Source organism: Tursiops truncatus, chromosome 5 (genome assembly GCF_011762595.2).
Source record: "Tursiops truncatus isolate mTurTru1 chromosome 5, mTurTru1.mat.Y, whole genome shotgun sequence".
Classification (NCBI taxonomy): Eukaryota; Metazoa; Chordata; class Mammalia; order Artiodactyla; family Delphinidae; genus Tursiops; species Tursiops truncatus.
In genome coordinates this window covers 120,696,733-120,714,862 of record NC_047038.1, presented here as the reverse complement: position 1 = coordinate 120,714,862, position 18,130 = coordinate 120,696,733, and the positions used below count along the sequence as shown (strand labels likewise).

The window sequence follows — 18,130 nt, the reverse complement described above, 5'->3', positions numbered from 1 at the left end:
ATTCAAGTGGGATTTTTTTTGCTTATTCCTTTTAGTCCACTATTGGTTTTGAAGAAATCAGGGCAGGCTTTCTTACAGATAAAGAGAAATCATTAGTAATATATGAAGCTCTTAAGAAAAAAAGCTAAAAATTCTGCAGAAGTATTGTCCTTGATGTAAGAAGTTCAGAAAGTGGCTTTAGGGACCACTGTGTTAAGCTATTTTGGGAAACTCCAAGTGCAGAGAAAGAAGCTGCAAAAAACATTTTCCTCCGTGATTGAAAAAATGTTGATGAATTAGGCTCCCCTCGATGGTATTTTTAATATTGATGAACTTGGTCTCTTTAGTAATCAGATATCTTCAAGGATCTATATATCAAACAAGGAAGCCTGAGCCCAGGTGTTAAAGGCTACAGAGAATGGACCAACTGTGATGCTGGCTGTGAATGGTAGTGGGGACTTGACCAACACTGTTTTTTGTTTGTTTGTTTGTTTGTTTTTTGGCGGTACGTGGGGCTCTCACTGTTGTGGCCTCTCCCGTTGCGGAGCACAGGCTCCGGACGCGCAGGCCCAGCGGCCATGGCTCACGGGCCCAGCCGCTCCGCGGCATGTGGGATCCTCCCGGACCGGGGCACGAACCCGTGTCCCCTGCATCGGCAGGAGGACTCTCAACCACTGCACCACCAGGGAAGCCCTGACACTATTTCTATATGAATTGTTTTTGCTTCAGTTAGAGTATCTGTTTATAAAGTTCCATAAGTTTTGAGGGGTCTGCCCAATGCTGTTTTTCATATATAAGCCTTATTATTTTTATTACACACATAATGTGTGAGGTTTTTCAGGAACGTGAGTGTTGTGCTAGAGCCAACACACCTATATTGTGATATTTTAAGTGGACTGAAAATTTATGGTTTAAGAATACTCATTTAATGTGCTCCGTAGGATACATTTAGTGGAGTTTAGTGGTGTAGTGGTAATCTGTATTTTTAAACATGGGAATAGTCACAAATCAGTGAAAGGCAAATGAGTCTTTGAAAACTAAGTGTAGAATAGTGTAAATGTTTCTATTTATTGATTCACTAGGACGAGGAAAAAGTCATTAAAGATAACTAATGAAAGCAGTATTTCCTGTTTAATGTCAAAACGTGGCAAAGTCCTTCATTTAATGTTCTTAACTTGGGTCATTGATCTTGCATGAATATATCCGGGGTTACATGTTTCTTCTGCCGTAAACGATCTAACGACTGCTGTAAGAGTATTAAAGCCCACTGTCTGGCTTGTGCTGCGAGACCACGGACCTGTTTTCCACAGTGAGTTCAGTTGCATTACAGACAAGAAGTGTCTCTTGGGCATTAAGTGTGTATTCATTGGTGTCACTTGTGAATGCAGAAGTTATCTCTCTCATTAAGCTGCTTGATTCTGTCATGTTGGAGAAAGTTAATTTCAATTCTGAGATAAAAAACAAGTGTGGTCTTTATGTTTGCACATTCTTTTGCAGTGGACATCACTCTTTATCGCAATGGTTATCATGGGGACCTGAATGAGACGTTTTTTGTTGGAGACGTGGATGAGGGAGCTCGGAAACTGGTTCAGACCACGTATGAGTGCCTGATGCAAGCCATTGATGCAGGTCAGGCTCAGTGCTGGGCACCCGCTGGAGCTACTGTGTGGTGTGGGCCTTGAGTGACCTGTCACTATACTGTGCATGCCTTATCCCTCCCAGCTGTGCCTCTACCCTCCCTGAGTTAGCTTTGGGTTTGGCAGTAGTAGGTTTAAGGATGATTTGGGAATCCCTTGATGAGGATGGACCGGACTATTGCTTATTCCTTTGACTCTTCTATGATTTATCTTCCTTTTCTCTGGCTGATAAATGAGGAGGAATGCGTGGATACTTTTTTTTTTTAACGTCTTTATTGGAATATAATTTCTTTACAATGTTGTGTTAGTTTCTGCTGTAAAACAAAGTGAATCAGCTATACATATACATATATCCCCCTATCTCCTCCCTCTTGCGTCTCCCTCCCACCCTCCCTATCCCATCCCTCTAGGTGGTCACAAAACACCGAGCTGATCTCCCTGTGCTATGCAGCTGCTTCCCACTAGCTAGTTATTTTACATTTGGTAGTGTTTATTTGTCAATGCTACTCTCTTACTTCATCCCAGGTTCGCTTTCCCCCTCCCTGTTTCCTCAAGTCCATTCTCTATGTCTGCGTCTTTATTCCTGTCCTGCCCCTAGGTTCATCAGAACCATTTTTTTTAGATTCCATATATATGTGTTAACATACAATATTTGTTCTTCTCTTTCTGACTTGTGGATAGTTCTTCAGTGCAACTTTTCTTCTACTTTTTAATTATTTTGGGAAAGAGTGTGTTAGATTATAAGAGAAAAATGAGTGATCTTCCTTTACGCTTGCCTCTCCTTTTTTGTTTTTTAATCTCTCTTCTCCAGAGGTGTCCACTTTCTTTTAATAAATTTACTTAGTTTTGGCTGCGTTGGGTCTTTGTTGCTGCGCGCAGGCTTTCTCTAGCTGCGGTGAGCGGGGCCTACTCTTCGTTGCAGTGCGCGAGCTTCTCATTGTGGTGGCTTCTCCTGTTGTGGAGCACGGGCTCTAGGCACATGGGCTCAGTACTTGTGGCTTGCGGGCTGTAGAGCGCAGGCTCAGTAGTTGTGGCGCACGGGCTTAGTTGCTCTGCGTCATGTGGGATCTTCCCGGACCAGGCCTTGAACACGTGTCCCTTGCATTGGCACGTGGATTCTTAACCTCTGCACCACCAGGGAAGTCCCCAGAGGTGTCCACTTTTAACATTTAGGTTTTTTTCTCTGCAGTATGTTAGTACACACATAGAAACACACATAACTGTATGTATGGGTTTAGTTAGGTTAAACGGAATCATAAGATTTGCGGTATTCTATAATTTGGTACTTTTCAACCAGTAATATCTTAGAGGTCTTTCCATATTAGAATACGTACGTACCTGTATGCATAGATCTCCATTCTTTTAATGGCTATATATTATATTCCACAGTATAAAAATTTCTACAACTGTTCCCCTACTGGATTTTGGTGTTTTCCATATATCTTGCTATTGCAGTGAATAATATCTTCGGGTAGAGGTGTATTTCTGTGGGATTTTTCTCACATACAACAGTTCATCCAGGTTTTTTAAAATTTATGCCATATCTTGTGAGGAAAGAGAAGGAGAGTCTTGTTGCAAATGTTAACAGACTATTACAAAGGACAGTTTGAGGGCAAATAACTTTTCAGTTAAAATCCACAGCATTTCAACCTTATTGTTCAGTGTATTATCCACCCCCTACCCCCTGTTAAATAAATCTGATATATCATCAACAATGTATTGGACAGGACAGGGTTCTTAGGCAAAAATATAGGATATGATGCAATTTTTACTAATTTAATGAAGTCAGAGGAATGAAAAATGAAAGCATGTGATTATTTTTATATATCAATATGTGAGATATTCTTTTCCTTATTTTTCACTGTTGATTATACTTAAAAACTTTGATATTCTCTGTGGTATTGTGAGATGAGGACTTTAATATTTAGTTTCTCATTTTGGAAGCTTTAGTTTTAAATCATTTTTAGGGTTTCTGTGTTCAATGTCTATGTCCCTTTTGCTTCTCTGTGAGTTGATTGAAATAACCAGACAGCTGGAATGTTGTTTTACAGTGACACAGGAATAAAAGTTGCTAAGAACCTACAAGAAACCAAAGTCTTCATTAACAGTAGACAGGAAAGAATAGAAGTTGCTTCATCTCTGGAAAGTGCTATTAACACTTTTGTATGTATCATTCCTGCCTCTTGTTTTCCAATAATTTGGCTGCCCACCCTGGTGCAGAGCACTAGAGAGCTTGACCAGCTATGAAATTAGCCTTCTAGAATAGGGCTTCTCAGTCTGCATGCTCATGGCACTTTGAGTCTGATAATCCTTTGCTGTGGGAGCCTGTCCTGTGTACTGTAGGATGCTTAGCAGCATTCCTGGTCTCTACCCACCAGAGGCCGTTTGCACCACCACTCCTCGTTGTGACAACCAGAAACGTCTCCAGATATTATGAAGTGTACTTCCCTGGGACCAGAATTCCCTCTGGCTTGAGAATTAGGGGAGAAGTCTCCTCTCTCACCCTCCGTCATTGTTGTTGAACAGTTTCTTGTGTGTTGTGCACCATGGTTAAAATTTTCCTTTCCTCCCTGCTGACTGGGGCTGATAGGACGGCTTGGATGGAAATGCAAGAAAATCATTATGCAAGTCAGCATGTTCCTCAAAAATCATTAACCTCCCACCCCCCCAAAAAAAAAGTCAAGCTGGAAGATGTGGTTAAGAGCAAGTAAATGTTATGAAAATGATGCCTTGAGCCGTTCACCTGGAAATTTGATTGATGGGAGAGGATGTGTTGTGCCTGCGCCTCAGGTTGGAGATGAGAGAGGCACAGTAGGGGACTGTAGGGCGTGGGAGGACCCCCAGAACCGTGGCTGGGTTCCCTAGGAGTCTCCATGCTAGGAGAGCTGTAGCAGCAATAAGAACCGCTTCTTTGGGTTTTTATTTAAACAGTGGTAAAAGTCATAAAAATTAAACGGGGCTGGAAGTATACAGTGAGAAGTACCTTTCTACATCCTACTCCTAAGACCTTCTGCAGAGGCAACTATGCATAATTTGAGAACCACTTTTATGGGTATAAAGAAGCCCAGGGGAAGTAATTCTTTGAGAAATTGACCAGACTAAAACTGAGGACAAGTCAAGTTCCTTTTTGGACATTCCTTTTTCTCCTGATGCTCTTTCCTCTCTTATCTCTTCTGCTCGCTTTAATGGAAAGCACACTGACCTTAGGGAAGGCGAGGAAGAGAAGTGTGTGTTCCATTCTCTTGTTTATTCAGAGAGCAAGCGGTGCCTCTCCCAACCCCTTACTGCTGCACACGCCCTCTTCTTCTGCAGCAAAGGAGGAAACGCAGGTGCTGCTGGCTTGGATCTCAGCTTTGCCGTTTCCTGGCAGTATAGCCTCTTTGTGCTTCGGTTTCCTCATCTTGAAAGTCTCGGAATGTAGGTGTGTAAAGCCTTCAGAAAGGTTCCTGGCATAGACAGTGATTGCTCAGTAATTATTAGTTTTTCTTTCTCTTTGTCATGAGTCTTCTCTTTTCCTTTCAGTGAAACCTGGTGTTCGATACAGAGAATTGGGAAACATTATTCAGAAGCATGCCCAAGCAAATGGATTTTCAGTTGTTCGAAGCTATTGTGGGCATGGAATCCACAAGCTTTTTCATACGGCCCCCAATGTACCCCACTATGCCAGTAAGTACTGTCCAAAGATTTGGTATTTGCTAACTAACAAATATTCAAACATTTAACAGGACCTACTATTTTGTATTTATTAAAGTAATCTATTAGCTGTTATAAACAGACCCCCCAGAATGTAAACACAAGGCACATAACAGTCCACAGCATATGTGTTTGGTCACTCTGGGGGTGTGGGGTGGGACAGTTACTCTCTGACCCAGGCTCTTGTCACTTTCAACCTATAGCTTTCAAGATCACTTTGGGGGTTCCCCTCCTAGTCGTACAGATATTGGGGATGAGGGGAGAAGCATGGAGGGGTATGCTTGGGAGGTTTTAATGGGCCAGCCTGGACTTGGCATAAATCACTTACATTTACTTTTCATTGGCAGGAATTCAGTCACATGGCTACACTAACTGCAAGGGAGGTGGGGAAATGTAATCCAGCTGAGTACTCGGGAAGACAAGGAGACTAGTAATTTTGGTGAACAGCCAGTACTCTCTGCCACATGTATTCTGATTCCTTAAATGAAATTGGTTCAGCTGGGTTTGATTTGAGTTCTCAGTACATGTCAGCTACTGTATTCTTTGTTGGTATAGAGGGGAATCGACAAAGTACCTTTTCTCGGGCTTCCGTGGTGTCGCAGTGGTTGAGAGTCCACCTGCCAATGCAGGGGACATGGGTTCATGCCCCGGTCCGGAAAGATCCCACATGCCGCAAAGCGGCTGGGCCTGTGAGCCATGGCCGCTGAGCCTGCGCGTCCAGAGCCTGTGCTCCGCGGCGGGAGAGGCCACAACAGTGAGAGGCCCGTGTACTGCAAAAAAAAAAAAAAAAAAAAAAAAGTACCTTTTCTCAAATTGAGTGCTGTCTGATAGATTAACAAAGGAAGTTTTGGGCGATTAATGTCTTACAGAAACCTTTCTCTTGGAGAGTTAAGACATGCAGGGGTGAGTCTGTTATTTAGTGCTAGAAAGGAAAGCCGTCCACAGTAAGTGACCTAAGGAGGAATTTAACAAATATGTAGGAGCCATTGCTATGTAGACACTTTCATGTACCTCCTTGTGCTTACGTTTTTCCTCATATGCACAATAGCAGGGAATGGTACCTACCCTAGAACTGTTAGTAGGATTAAGTGAGATAATGCATGTTAACTTTTAGAGTGATGATAATGATGATGGTGATGCTATACATTATCTCATTTGATCATCACAACTCTATGAATAATTTCTTAGCCCTATTTTTTTTAATTTTTAAAAAAAAATTTTTTTTATTTTGCGGTGCGTGGGCCTCTCACTGTTGGGGCCCCTCCCGCTGCGGAGCACAGGCTCCAGACGCGCAGGCTCAGCGGCCATGGCTCACGGGCCCAGCCGCTCCACAGCATGTGGAATCTTCCCGGACCGGGGTACGAACCCGCATCCCCTGCATCGGCAGGCGGACTCTCAACCACTGCGCCACCAGGGAAGCCCTCAGCCCTGTTTTTAAAAAGCAGATTCTGCGTTTAGGGAAGTGGTGTATTTATTCAAGTCCACACAAACTAGTAAATAAACGTCAGGTGTAGGATTGGTACCTAGGTTCTGTCTGGCTTTCTAGAGTCAGTCTTTCCCGTGCTGCCTAGGAAGTACTGAAGCAGTTTGGCGCTGGGTCTTGTGGGAGAAATAAAGATTGAGATTTTGGTTTGCTGGAGGGATGAGGAAGGGCATTCCAGGCGGTGGGGAAGCATGAATAGGTGCTTCAAGTTGAGACTGAACAGAGACAAGATAAGCTTGGGCTGAGAATTATGTGTTAAGGACTAGAAATGGGCAGTGCCAGATCGAGGATAGTTGACTTCCTTTTAGGGATTTGTAGAACATTTTTTGGCAGAAGAATGGCAAGGTGAAATTGCCATTTGGGGAAGAAAAGTTAGCAGTGGTGTCTAGAATGGATTGCCGGTGTGAGTTAGCCAGGCTTGTCAGCCTGATGCAGTTGTCGTAATCCAGATGTGAGGTAAAATCTAAGACGTCAGTAGTTGTGAAGAGAAAGGGAAATGAGTGAGAAACGTCTCAACAGGAGGAGCTAGAGAAGGCACTTAAGGCACAGCATTTGACATAAATCAATAAGCATTTATTAGCAGACCACATAGTCCTTCTTATTTCAGCTGGAATTGTGCTTGAAATAAAAGCTAGCAATAGAAAATAGGTAGCCAACTTCATTCCTTCCTGGTAAGCCCTGTGATCACCTGATGTGCATTGCCTTTAACAGAATGGAAGTAGCTATTCTGATGACACTGGCGTGTGCCACACGTGTACGTGTGTGTGTTTTGTGTGTGGAACAAGAGTGTGCAAGGGAGGGAATGAAAAAAGCACCCTTGCTTGCAGAGGTAACAAACTTAGGTTTAGGTATGGACTAGATAGAGACTTTTTGTCTATCTGTCTATGTCTATTAATTTTTATAGGAGTTGAGTTGATTTACATTGTTGTGTTTCTGCTGTACAGCAAAGTGAATCAGTTATACATATACATATATCCACTCTTTTTTAGATTCTTTTCCCATATAGGCCATTACAGAGTATTGAGTAGAGTTCCCTGTGCTATTCAGTAGGCTCTCAGGAATTATCGATTTTATATCAATACACAGTAGTGTGCATATGTCATAAAGAGAGATTTTTTTGAAGGAAATAGAATTTATGGGAGACGGAGATACAGGTCAGTGATGATGGTGTCAGCAAAATACCATACCACCCATACACAAGAGATGGCGCTTGAGTTTCATGTTAAACTCTTTAATTAGAAATAAAAATTCTGAAAAAAGAAACAAGGACCCAGGTATACTTCATTTCATCCAACTGATATGTTTTTGAAAAGTCAAGTGTTAATCGGGTTTAGATAAAACAAAATATGTGTGGTCCCTTTAGGGACGTGTTAAAGGAAGCTGCTGAGAGTCTCTACTGCAGAGGCCTTTTGAAATGTAAACGATCCCTGCTTTGGCTTGTGACTTCATATTCCTAAGCACCCGAGCACGGAACCAGGAAATGGTTGTGTGACTTCCCTCCACCTCCTTCCGTGTAAGAGAAGTCCTCGTTAGATGAGAGTGTAGTGTGCTTCTTTGTCATTATGGTTCGAAAGTAAACGTGATGCTACCCTATCTTTAGAATATATATCACGGTAATTCTGGGAGGCAGACGGTAGAGCGGGTGCACACTTTTGTAAAAGCACTCAGCAGTAGTATCTGCTATAGTGTAGTCGCTAGGCGATGTATGTTTGAGCCTTGTTGAGAAGCTGAAACCATGAGTCAAGGTTAGCTGCGAGTTGTAACTTCTACAACAATGAATCAATGGCAGAAACAGGAGTGGAACTTGGATTCTCTGTATTGCGCTGTCCAGTGTATGTGAGGCACATATGTAATATTAAGATTTCTAGTGGTCATATTGAAAAAGTAAAGAGAGACAGATGGAGTTAATTTTATATTTTATTTAATCCATTACATTAAAAATATTAGCATTTCAACATTTAATCAGTGTAAAAAAATTGCGATATATTACATGCTGTTTTTTTGTCTTTGAAATCGGCATATTTTTACATGCACTTTCTGACTTGCTGTTTTTTAAGTGCCGATCTTCATGCACCCAGTTGCTGCCTTACTGGACAGCACAGCTATCAATTCCTTTATCCTTTTTTCTTTCCATGACACCACACTGACTCTCTTTGACATTTTCTGTTTGATATCCCCAAAGGAATATGACCAAGTCTATATATGTAGTAAATTGCATGTCATTTGGAGAGAAAGTTCATGAAATTAGAAATAAAAAGTAAAGATTATTTTTGCCCCTCAGAGTTTTATAATAATTTAGAAACTCCTGATTTGGAATCTGTAGAATAAGTGTATTTTGGCAATACCTAAGATAGCGGAAAGCAGCGTGATAGCTATTCACAAGGAAGGGCGTGCAGGAGTGTAAACGTGCGGGTGAGGTTAGACCGTACCTAGACAGAGCAGCTTGAGCAGGGTCGGCCTCTGTCGACACATGGGTTGCCCTCCGGAAGAACCGCAGCCTTACGCAGAAAACCCCTGAAAGCCGGTGCTTTCGCCACCTGGTGGTCCGGCAGCGCAAGTGCAGTCACCTGTTTACCGATGCTCTTATCAGTTTTTGGTTTTTATTGACAGTTTGAACTTTAAACTGGTTCTCCATTTTCGTCTGAGATTGTCTAAAAAGGCCTATCCCGTTTAAAATTTTTGGCCTTCTTGGGAAGATGGCACGCCTGGGCACTGATAGTTGAGTTTCTCACAATGATCCTGAAAAATACTTTTGTAATTGGTGAACTTGGACAAAAAGTCTTTGGAGGGAGAAATGGAATTTTTGTTTCCAATAGAAAGGAATAATCGTGCCAGCATTAAAGAAAAGTAGGTTAGTGTGCGGGGCTTTGTCCCCCTCCGAAGATAAGACAATTTACAAAACTTTTAAAAAATGGTGCAGTTGTTTCTCTGGGCTGTGCCCCCATCTCCACCCGCATCCACACCCCTACACGCACCCAAGAGGTAGGAGGCTTCTGGTGGAATTTGAAATGTCTTCTTCTTTAAAGCGTCGTACCTCCATGAGTGTGGCGCTTTGCTGGGTTGCATGGTTGCAATTCTAACCCTGCTATAACATAAATGGGGGGCACTTTTCCTTTTATAGAAGCGATAACCACATCTGAGATCCAGCCTAGGGCATCTCTGTATTTTCCTAGAGAAGACGTAAAGAAAATGAAATATGCCTAGGACAGTATCTGCCCCAGAGTAGGTGGTTTTCAGTAAAATCCCTGTTTGTTGAATGATCTGCTTTAAGAAAGGGGAATCAGGAGAGGAGAAAGTCATTAATTTAAGAATCACTCATGGGAATATAAGTTGCGTACTTTTCCCAGGGAGCTGCTTAACAATATGCTGTAGGTTTTTTTGCTGTGTTCTGAGATTTTTTTCTTTAATTTCAGAAAATAAAGCAGTTGGAGTGATGAAGGCCGGCCACGTATTTACAATTGAGCCAATGATTTGTGAAGGTGAGAAAAAAGGGATGCTGTAACATTCTTTAATTGAATTTTTATTTACTTTTGGTTACTCATGATCAGATTAGTAGTCTGCTCTACTTTCTTTTTGCTTCATTTCCACTCCCCGTCCTATCTCTAACTTGATTCGGTATCATGTTAGAGAACTGAAAATTGTAAGGGTTGGCAAGAAAGCAATACCTTCTGCACGGTAATTTGCCTGCTGTCCGTAGATGCTGAAGTGCTTGAATCCTGGTCCCTTTTCATAAAGGTCCTGTCAAAGGGAGCATGGTAATAACTAGGCGCCTCCATCAAGCCTGTGCAGAAGTTCTTGCTTGTCTTGGTGGGGGTGAGGAGGAGGAGGAAAAAAGAAGCTAGAGCTATTTGGGGTTTTTTTTTTTGTCTTTTAAATTAATTAATTAATTTTTATTTATTTATTTTTTGGCTGCATTGGGTCTTCGTTGCGGTGAGTGGGCTTCTCGTTGTGGTGGCTTCTCTTGTTGCAGAGCACGGGCCCTAGGCGCGCGGGCTTCAGTAGTTGTGGCACGCAGCCTCAGTAGTTGTGGCTCACAGGCTCTAGAGTGCAGGCTCAGTAGTTGTGGCACACGGGCTTAGTTGCTCCGCGGCATGTGGGATCTTCCTGGACCAGGGCTCGAACCCATGTCCCCTGCATTGGCAGGCGGATTCTTAACCACTGCGCCACCAGGGAAGTCCGAGCTATTCGTTTTACGGCAGAGTTATATAATTTAATTCTCCACAACTTATGAGGTAGGTGCTATCCCCATTATACAGGGGAGCGAACTGATTTTTGAAGAGGTTAAGTAACTTGCCCAAAGTCACTTAGCTAGTTATGTGGCAGAATCTGTGGGACTCTAAACTCATGAGCCATTCTGCCGCTTGAGGGTCTGCACTCATATCGTCAGGTGGTGTCATACAACTGCTGTGGAAAAAGCACAGCATAGACACGCTCAGCACTGGCAGTTCTGTGTCCTCGCTGTTGGTCACTGTGACAGGCACATGGCAGTGATGGTTGGTGTCATGATTGGAGCCCCCCACTGAGGCTGTCCATAATAACTGGGGCCTCCTTCATGAGGCCTTCACCTTTGCTTTCTGCCAGTTCTTCGCTGGGATTGGGGGATGCAGAGTGGGGCAACAGTAGTAGGGCTCTTGTGTCCTGGTCCCTGTGTTAAAGGATGCGTCCCCTTGGGATCCTTCCAGTCTTTTTTATAACCTAATCTTCGGAGTGATATCCCATCACTTCTACCAGATTTTCTTCCTTAGAACTGAGTCACTAAATCCAGCCCACACTCAAGGGGAGAGGAGCATTGGAGGTTGTTTTAGAGGCTACCTTCTTAACCTGGTCCTTTGTTCCCTTTTCTGTAAAATGGAAGTTACAATCTTTATCCTGCTGAATCCCCAGGGCTGTTGTAAGAATTAAGTGAGATGATTTGTATTAACACAAAGTACCTTTAAAGGGCTGTACAAATGTAAGGTATTGTTTTGTCATTCCCTGGAATAAGAATAATGATCATATGTAACCCATTGCAAGAGCATTGAGTATATTAGCAGAGAAAGGCAAGACAGTGAGAGGAAAGTGTCATTTTGGTTACATACCTATTTCCATTAACTGGCACTTAGCTGGTGAGACATGAAGTGGTATTTCCGGGAGTAAGCAAATAACACAGTGTTGAGCTGGTTCAGACAATCGTCAGATTATAACAAATATACCTCAGTGTAACTCAGCTAGGTTAAATCCCAGCTGCTTAGTGGAAGGTCTCTAATCCAAAGAAGAATTTGAATTTCCTTAGAATAGTAGTCTAATATATTTAACTTGACATTAGTAAAGGATCTGTTTTAGCAGATGACAATAAAATTAAAGATGTATTTATGTCGGGCTTCCCTGGTGGTGCAGTGGTTGAGAATCCGCCTGCCAATGCAGGGGACACGGGTTTGAGCACTGCTCTGGGAAGATCCCACATGCTGTGGAGCAACTAAGCCCACGCACCACAACTACTGAGGCCGCGCGCCGCATCTACTGAAGCCCGTGTGCTCTAGGGCCCATGCTCCGCAACAAGAGAAGCCACCGCAATGAGAAGCCTGCGCACCACAACGAAGAGTAGCCCCCGCTCGCCGCAACTAGAGAAAGCCCGCGCACAGCGACGAAGACCCAACGCAGCCCCAAAATAAATAAATTAAAAAAAAAAATTATAAAAAACCCCCAGTGTATTATGTCTTAAATCCGTTTGTGAAAAGATCATTCGTTACATTGAGAAATACCTGTTTACTCATCTTTAGATGGTTGACAAAGCATGAGTTAACTTTCTTTAAGCTACCTCATATTTTCTTTTTAGACTGGGGTTTAATATTGCAAAAGTAGGTTACTTCACTGCAGACTTTGTACTCTGGGATGTGTCTGAGGCAGTAAGACCTAATCTTTGGTAAAGATTACTCAAAATGGGAATTCCCTGGCGGTCCAGTGGTTAGGACTCGGCGCTTTCACTGCCGTGGGCCTGGGTTCCATCCCTGGTCAGGGAACTAAGGTCCTACAAGCTGCGAAGTGTGGGCCCCCCACCCCCAAGGCAAAAAAGATTACTCAGAATGAAGAATATTGATTTTTTTTTTTACATCTAATTTGGAGATAAGAAAGTCTCTGTAAACACATTTTTATAGTAGTATCTGGAATTGCAGAACTTTGTCATTCCACTGTTGCCTCTCCTCCCCTGCCCTACTCCTCCCCCCATTCTCTTTTTCCTGTGTTGTCTCCCAGCTCTTTTCATTGTCCCTTCGTTTCCTTTCTAACCCTCTCTCTAACCCATTCTCCCTCATCATAATTTTTTTTTTTTTTGGCCGCACTGCACAGCTTGCAGGATCTCAGTTCCTCGACCAGGGATTGAACCTGGGCCACAGCAGTGAAAGCCTGGAATCCTAACCACCAGGGAACTCCCAATAATTTAAAAATTTTCTCACCAGTCTCTCTTTTTCTCTGCCCTCTTTCTGGTTACAGGGGTGTGGCCTATAAAAATTTCAGAGTATAATCTGTTCTCACCATCTTTGTGCCTGCCATTTAAAAATTATATCAGGAATTAAATGCTATAATAAAAGTATAAGAAGTTACTCTATTTCCTTCACAATATACATCGGCTATAGTTCAGTCAGATTCCAAAGTTATACCAGGAGAGAGCTAAATTCATTAATTCAGTTTCTTACTTGTAGTTCTGTGATGAGTGGTTATCAGTTACGTTTCTGAAAATGAAACTGAGTGCCTTTATGTTGGAAATACCACCTTGATTTAATATTTGGGAAGTATACAAAATGTGAAGTTTTAAAATTTAAACACTGTTATTACTTTGTTGGACTAAAGACCAAAATGAAATAGAAAAGGCTTTAGCTTAAACAGTTGAAGTGTAGATAGGAATCTTAATAGTGAATTTTAAAATTAGTTTTCTGAGATATCCAAGGATTTGGAGTACAGGCCAGTACACTTGCCTAGGGAGTTTATTAAGAAAACAAGCTGAGTGATAGAATTAAGAACTGGTGTTTGTTTGTTTAAGGCGGATGGCAGGATGAAACCTGGCCGGATGGCTGGACAGCAGTGACGAGAGATGGGAAACGGTCTGCCCAGTTCGAGCACACCCTGCTGGTCACGGACACTGGCTGCGAAATCCTAACCCGGCGACTCGATAGCGCGCGGCCTCACTTCATGTCCCAATTTTAATTTCTCCCGAGATGGCACATCTCAGTGATACCTTCTGGCTGTACTCGGTGTTTTATTGAGAGTACAGGATGGAAGAGGACATTTTTTATAACTTGTTTTGTTTCGACTATAGATAAGGAAGGACTACAGCATTTGATGTGTGTCCTCAAGAACTTGTCTTGGGTCTGAAAAAGCCAAGAAGAATAAAGGAAGCTTTCTCAACTCCTTTCAATGCTCCCCTCTCCCCACACAAAAAAATCTCTGCGCCCCTGTTTTCTCATTTGCCCTTTGAGCACTTTTACTTAAACCTGCTTCTAGTTGCTTTTATCACTGCCACAACCGGGCCTTCAGAGCCACCTGCTTTCCAGGTGAATGTTGGAGATGAGAATCCCTGAAACTTTAGCAACATATTTTGCTCCCGATTTTTTTTTTAATTATATATGTATGGAAATATATACGTATACATTTTAAATTCCATATATGTAATTACCAAACACTATGTGACCTGGGGTTTGTGTTGATTCTGACAGGGTTCTATGCTGTCGTAAATGGACCCGTCATTTGCAGTGATTTAATTCCCAGCTGGGAATTAGCCTCCCTCCTCCCCTGCTAATTTACCCTCGTAATTGTGTGTAAGGAAGCACTCGGTCAGTGAGACTTTCCAGTGTGGACTCTGTGTGCGTGAATGGCTATGGCAAAATTCACTTTGGAAAAAGATGATCAGGTTTTAAAAAATCTAGTTTATGGCAAAAATAGCCACGCTCCAAGCGGAAGCTGGCTGTTGCAGAGAATGGGATTTTTGTAATACGTTGCTATTTCAGACCTCTGTTTGGTCATAATGGTAGGAAAAACGCTCCCTTCTCTCTTATTTCAAAGGCATACCTTGGAGATATTCAGAGAAGGGTGGAGGCTGCACTGTGGGGGTTGATGGGGAAAGACAGTTCTGAAATCTCTCCAGCAGTGAGCAGAGTCTGGAAATGCTAATGTTTAATAAACCTGGTGGGGATGAGAAAGGAACTTCTTTGAAATTGGACTGTTGCCTTGCAGGGATGCAGCTGTCCTTGGTGTGCTACCACAATTCTCCTTTACATAGTTGGGAACCTCATTAGAAATGACCTCAGCTGCCCAACATCTGTGTTCCTTTCAGTAGTTCAGTCCAAATGGGAGTGCATCCAGTGACGACATATCAGATCAAGGTCATTGTCATTAGAGAGTACTTGATTACTAGGTATCTGGTAAGTTTATTCTAAGATAATTCGATACCACTGACATGTTACATTTGTATGAGAACATCTTTCCCAGAGTGCCTCAGACCTTTATTGCTTTAAAGGAATTATAATGTTTTCATTACTTTTATTATTTTAATGATTTAGTAAAGTGGCTGAATCTGGTATGTGTGTGAAGTTTTTTATCAAACTGTAATATTTGTGAATGGAATGCCTTGCAATATGAATGTTAATATAATGTGTAAAGGGAGATTAAAAAGTTTGAATGACTATCCCACCATGTAGTTGTTAACTTTGCTGTATTTGTTGGGGATTTCAGAAGGAAGTGGTGGGAATGGGGAGGCTAATTTCATAATCTAAAATAAAATTTGAGTAAAAATACTTTTTTAAGTTGAATGTCTATATACAAATTCCAGTACTGTGTTTAGTTCAGCAGTCTACCAGCAGTATTTGAAATGCAACCATATTTCTGAGATAGTTTAAGGTGGCGATTGCTGCGTATGTAAGGCAGCATCTTATGTACTGATAGTGGAATTAACAGTGTGGGCTTACTCAGTGTCTACTATTAGAAATTAAGCTCAAAGAAAAAAAGTCTTGGTGGGTAGTTTTTTTTTGTTGCTGTTAAAAGATAAACACCACACTGGTGATGGTGCTTTTCTCGGTTTGGGAGATTTTAAAACAATATGTCCTCTAGTCTAATTGTATATGTCTGATTACAAATGTTTGTTTAGTAGGTTTAGATGAGAAAACATCTAGGGTAGTTTCATCATTCTGCCAACTTCTCAAAAATGTCAGTGTGTTAGCTTTTTATTTTTTGTATTAACTTTAAAATAATCCTTTTTTTCCCCTGACAGTCCTTCATCCCCCTTGGAATTATAATGTAGAAGGGAAAGGTGTTTGCCTTTTATTTTCATTTTATGTCTTTTGCTGGTAAAATGTATAAAGGTACATTAGAACCCGTTCACCAACACCTTTATATTACTTGCCATCCACATGTCTAAATTAACAGGAAGAGGGTGTTTAGGAATTTGCCATCTTAGCTTGATTCCTCAGTTTGTCCTGTCACCACTTCTGGCTCTTCATTGAGTTTGGTTAAATTTGAGAGTGGGATGCTCCAGTTTGCTAAAGCCCCCAAATGCACCCTTCTGGTATCTGTAAGCTATTTCTGTCCTACCCTCTCCCCCGTTTTTTCTTTTTTTTACTTCCAACTTTTAATTTTGAAAATTTCAAATTTACAGAAAAGTTGATGGTACAGTGAAATAACCACATATCCTTTCCCTGTATTCAGCAATTGTTATTGCGTCACATCTCTCTATATAAAAAGCATTTTTCTTTTGAGAGAAATGGCATTGTCGTACTTCACCTGCTACTGTTGCAGTGTGTCTCTCTTAAAACATAAGAACATTTCCTACACAATCATAATACTCCTGTCACACCCAAGGAATTGATTATTCATAGTTATCTAATGTATAGTACACATTCAAACCTGAGGCTCAGTTTCCCCCCAAGTGTACTTTAAAGCGTTTGTCTTGTTTAAAATGCAGAATCCAAACCCATGGCATTTGGTTGTCATCTGTAGGTTTTTTTAAACTCTAGAACAATCCTTCCACCTTTTTTTATCTTTTATGAAACTGACTTGAAAAAGCAGGCCAGTTAGCTTGTAGAATTCTGTGCTTCCCTGATTGTTCCTCATGAGTAGGTTCAGGATAAATGTTTTGGCAGAAGACTCCATAGATGGCATGTGGTGTGTCCCATTCATCGCATCGCATCACATCACATCACATCACAAGGCACATACTGTCATTGTCACATTATTGCCAATATATGTTTGCTCACTAGGTTTCTTTCAGATTTTCTATTTTAAGATCCCTTTCTTAAGCAAATAATTTGGGAGGAGATACTTGGAGACCATTTGGATATCCTGTTCACTTAATGATTTTAGCATTCATTAATAATCCTTGCCGGAATCCATTATTTTGTTACATTGGTGGCTGCAAATAGGGACTTTCTAAATCTAGCATTCTGTCTGCATTTATTGGCTGGCATTCTTTTACTAAAGAAGCACTTTTTTGAGTATCAGTGTGGGCTCGTTGTTTTTAAAAATTCAATTAGTTACTCTAAATGGTCTGTATTTGCCAGTGGAAGCACCTTTAAGCTTATTTATGGGTCATTTTGATCTGTGTCTGTTAACCTTTGAGCACATTCTTGCTTTTTGCCGTATCAAGATGTTCTAGATTTATCATACACTTTTCCTGCCCCAGCCTGGGAATTGGCTTCTCCAAGGAGCCCTAGTTTCTTTTCATGGGGAATGGTATTTGGAAATCAAGATCTGGGTGCTGCTGGGGTGTCATTGCTCCTAGGGCCGTTCAGGGAACAGAGCCAGCAAATGCATTTTTTATAAATCATGAATTCATTCTGATACTCTGATTTCAAATTTAACACTAATCTTCCTCACCCTTCCCTGTTCCATATTTGTATCTTCCTTCTCCCATGGTGAGAACTTTGGTTCTGAACAACATTAATATTAACTTATTTGCTTGATTCTACATGACATGTAAAATTATTTTAGAATTACTATACCAAAATCACTACCCAAATTTAAGTGTAAAAGTTGTGATTGTTCTTATTCTTGGAACATATTTCACTAAGGGGGTACAGAGTATTGGGTTAAAAGCTATTTGAAGTAATTAATTTTGATCCTGCAGTATTCTAAATTTCATAAACCATGAAGTTACTTTTCAACAGTAAATGCAGTGAATCTTGGGGGCAAAGCATGCTATACAGGTGGGGAAGATTTTTCAGCAGTCTGGGAGTTAGAAATACTGGAATCAATTGAGATAATGTGATATGATTCTGTCTACATTTGATGGTGTGTGGCTTCTACCAAGTTCTCTAGCTACCAGAGGAGCAAATTATACCACTTGTAATGTGGATGTATAGCCTATTTTCAGTAT

The 18,130-nt window shown here is 41.4% G+C and overlaps 1 protein-coding gene across 2 annotated transcripts in view; it reads left to right on the top strand.

The window, feature by feature from the left end:
- METAP1 (methionyl aminopeptidase 1) overlaps positions 1 to 18,130 on the top strand; it is a 69,100-nt gene that overhangs the window by 44,109 nt on the left and 6,861 nt on the right. Inside the window, exons 8-11 of one of the 2 annotated variants that reach the window (XM_019926451.3) lie at positions 1,477 to 1,608; positions 5,139 to 5,282; positions 10,206 to 10,271; positions 13,808 to 15,557. In XM_019926451.3, coding sequence (XP_019782010.1) covers positions 1,477 to 1,608; positions 5,139 to 5,282; positions 10,206 to 10,271; positions 13,808 to 13,971 — 506 coding nt within the window. In that variant the 3' untranslated portion in view covers positions 13,972 to 15,557. Of the gene's footprint in view, positions 1 to 1,476; positions 1,609 to 5,138; positions 5,283 to 10,205; positions 10,272 to 13,807; positions 15,558 to 18,130 lie in introns of those variants that run through there. The other variant, XM_019926452.3, reaches the window with a different exon arrangement.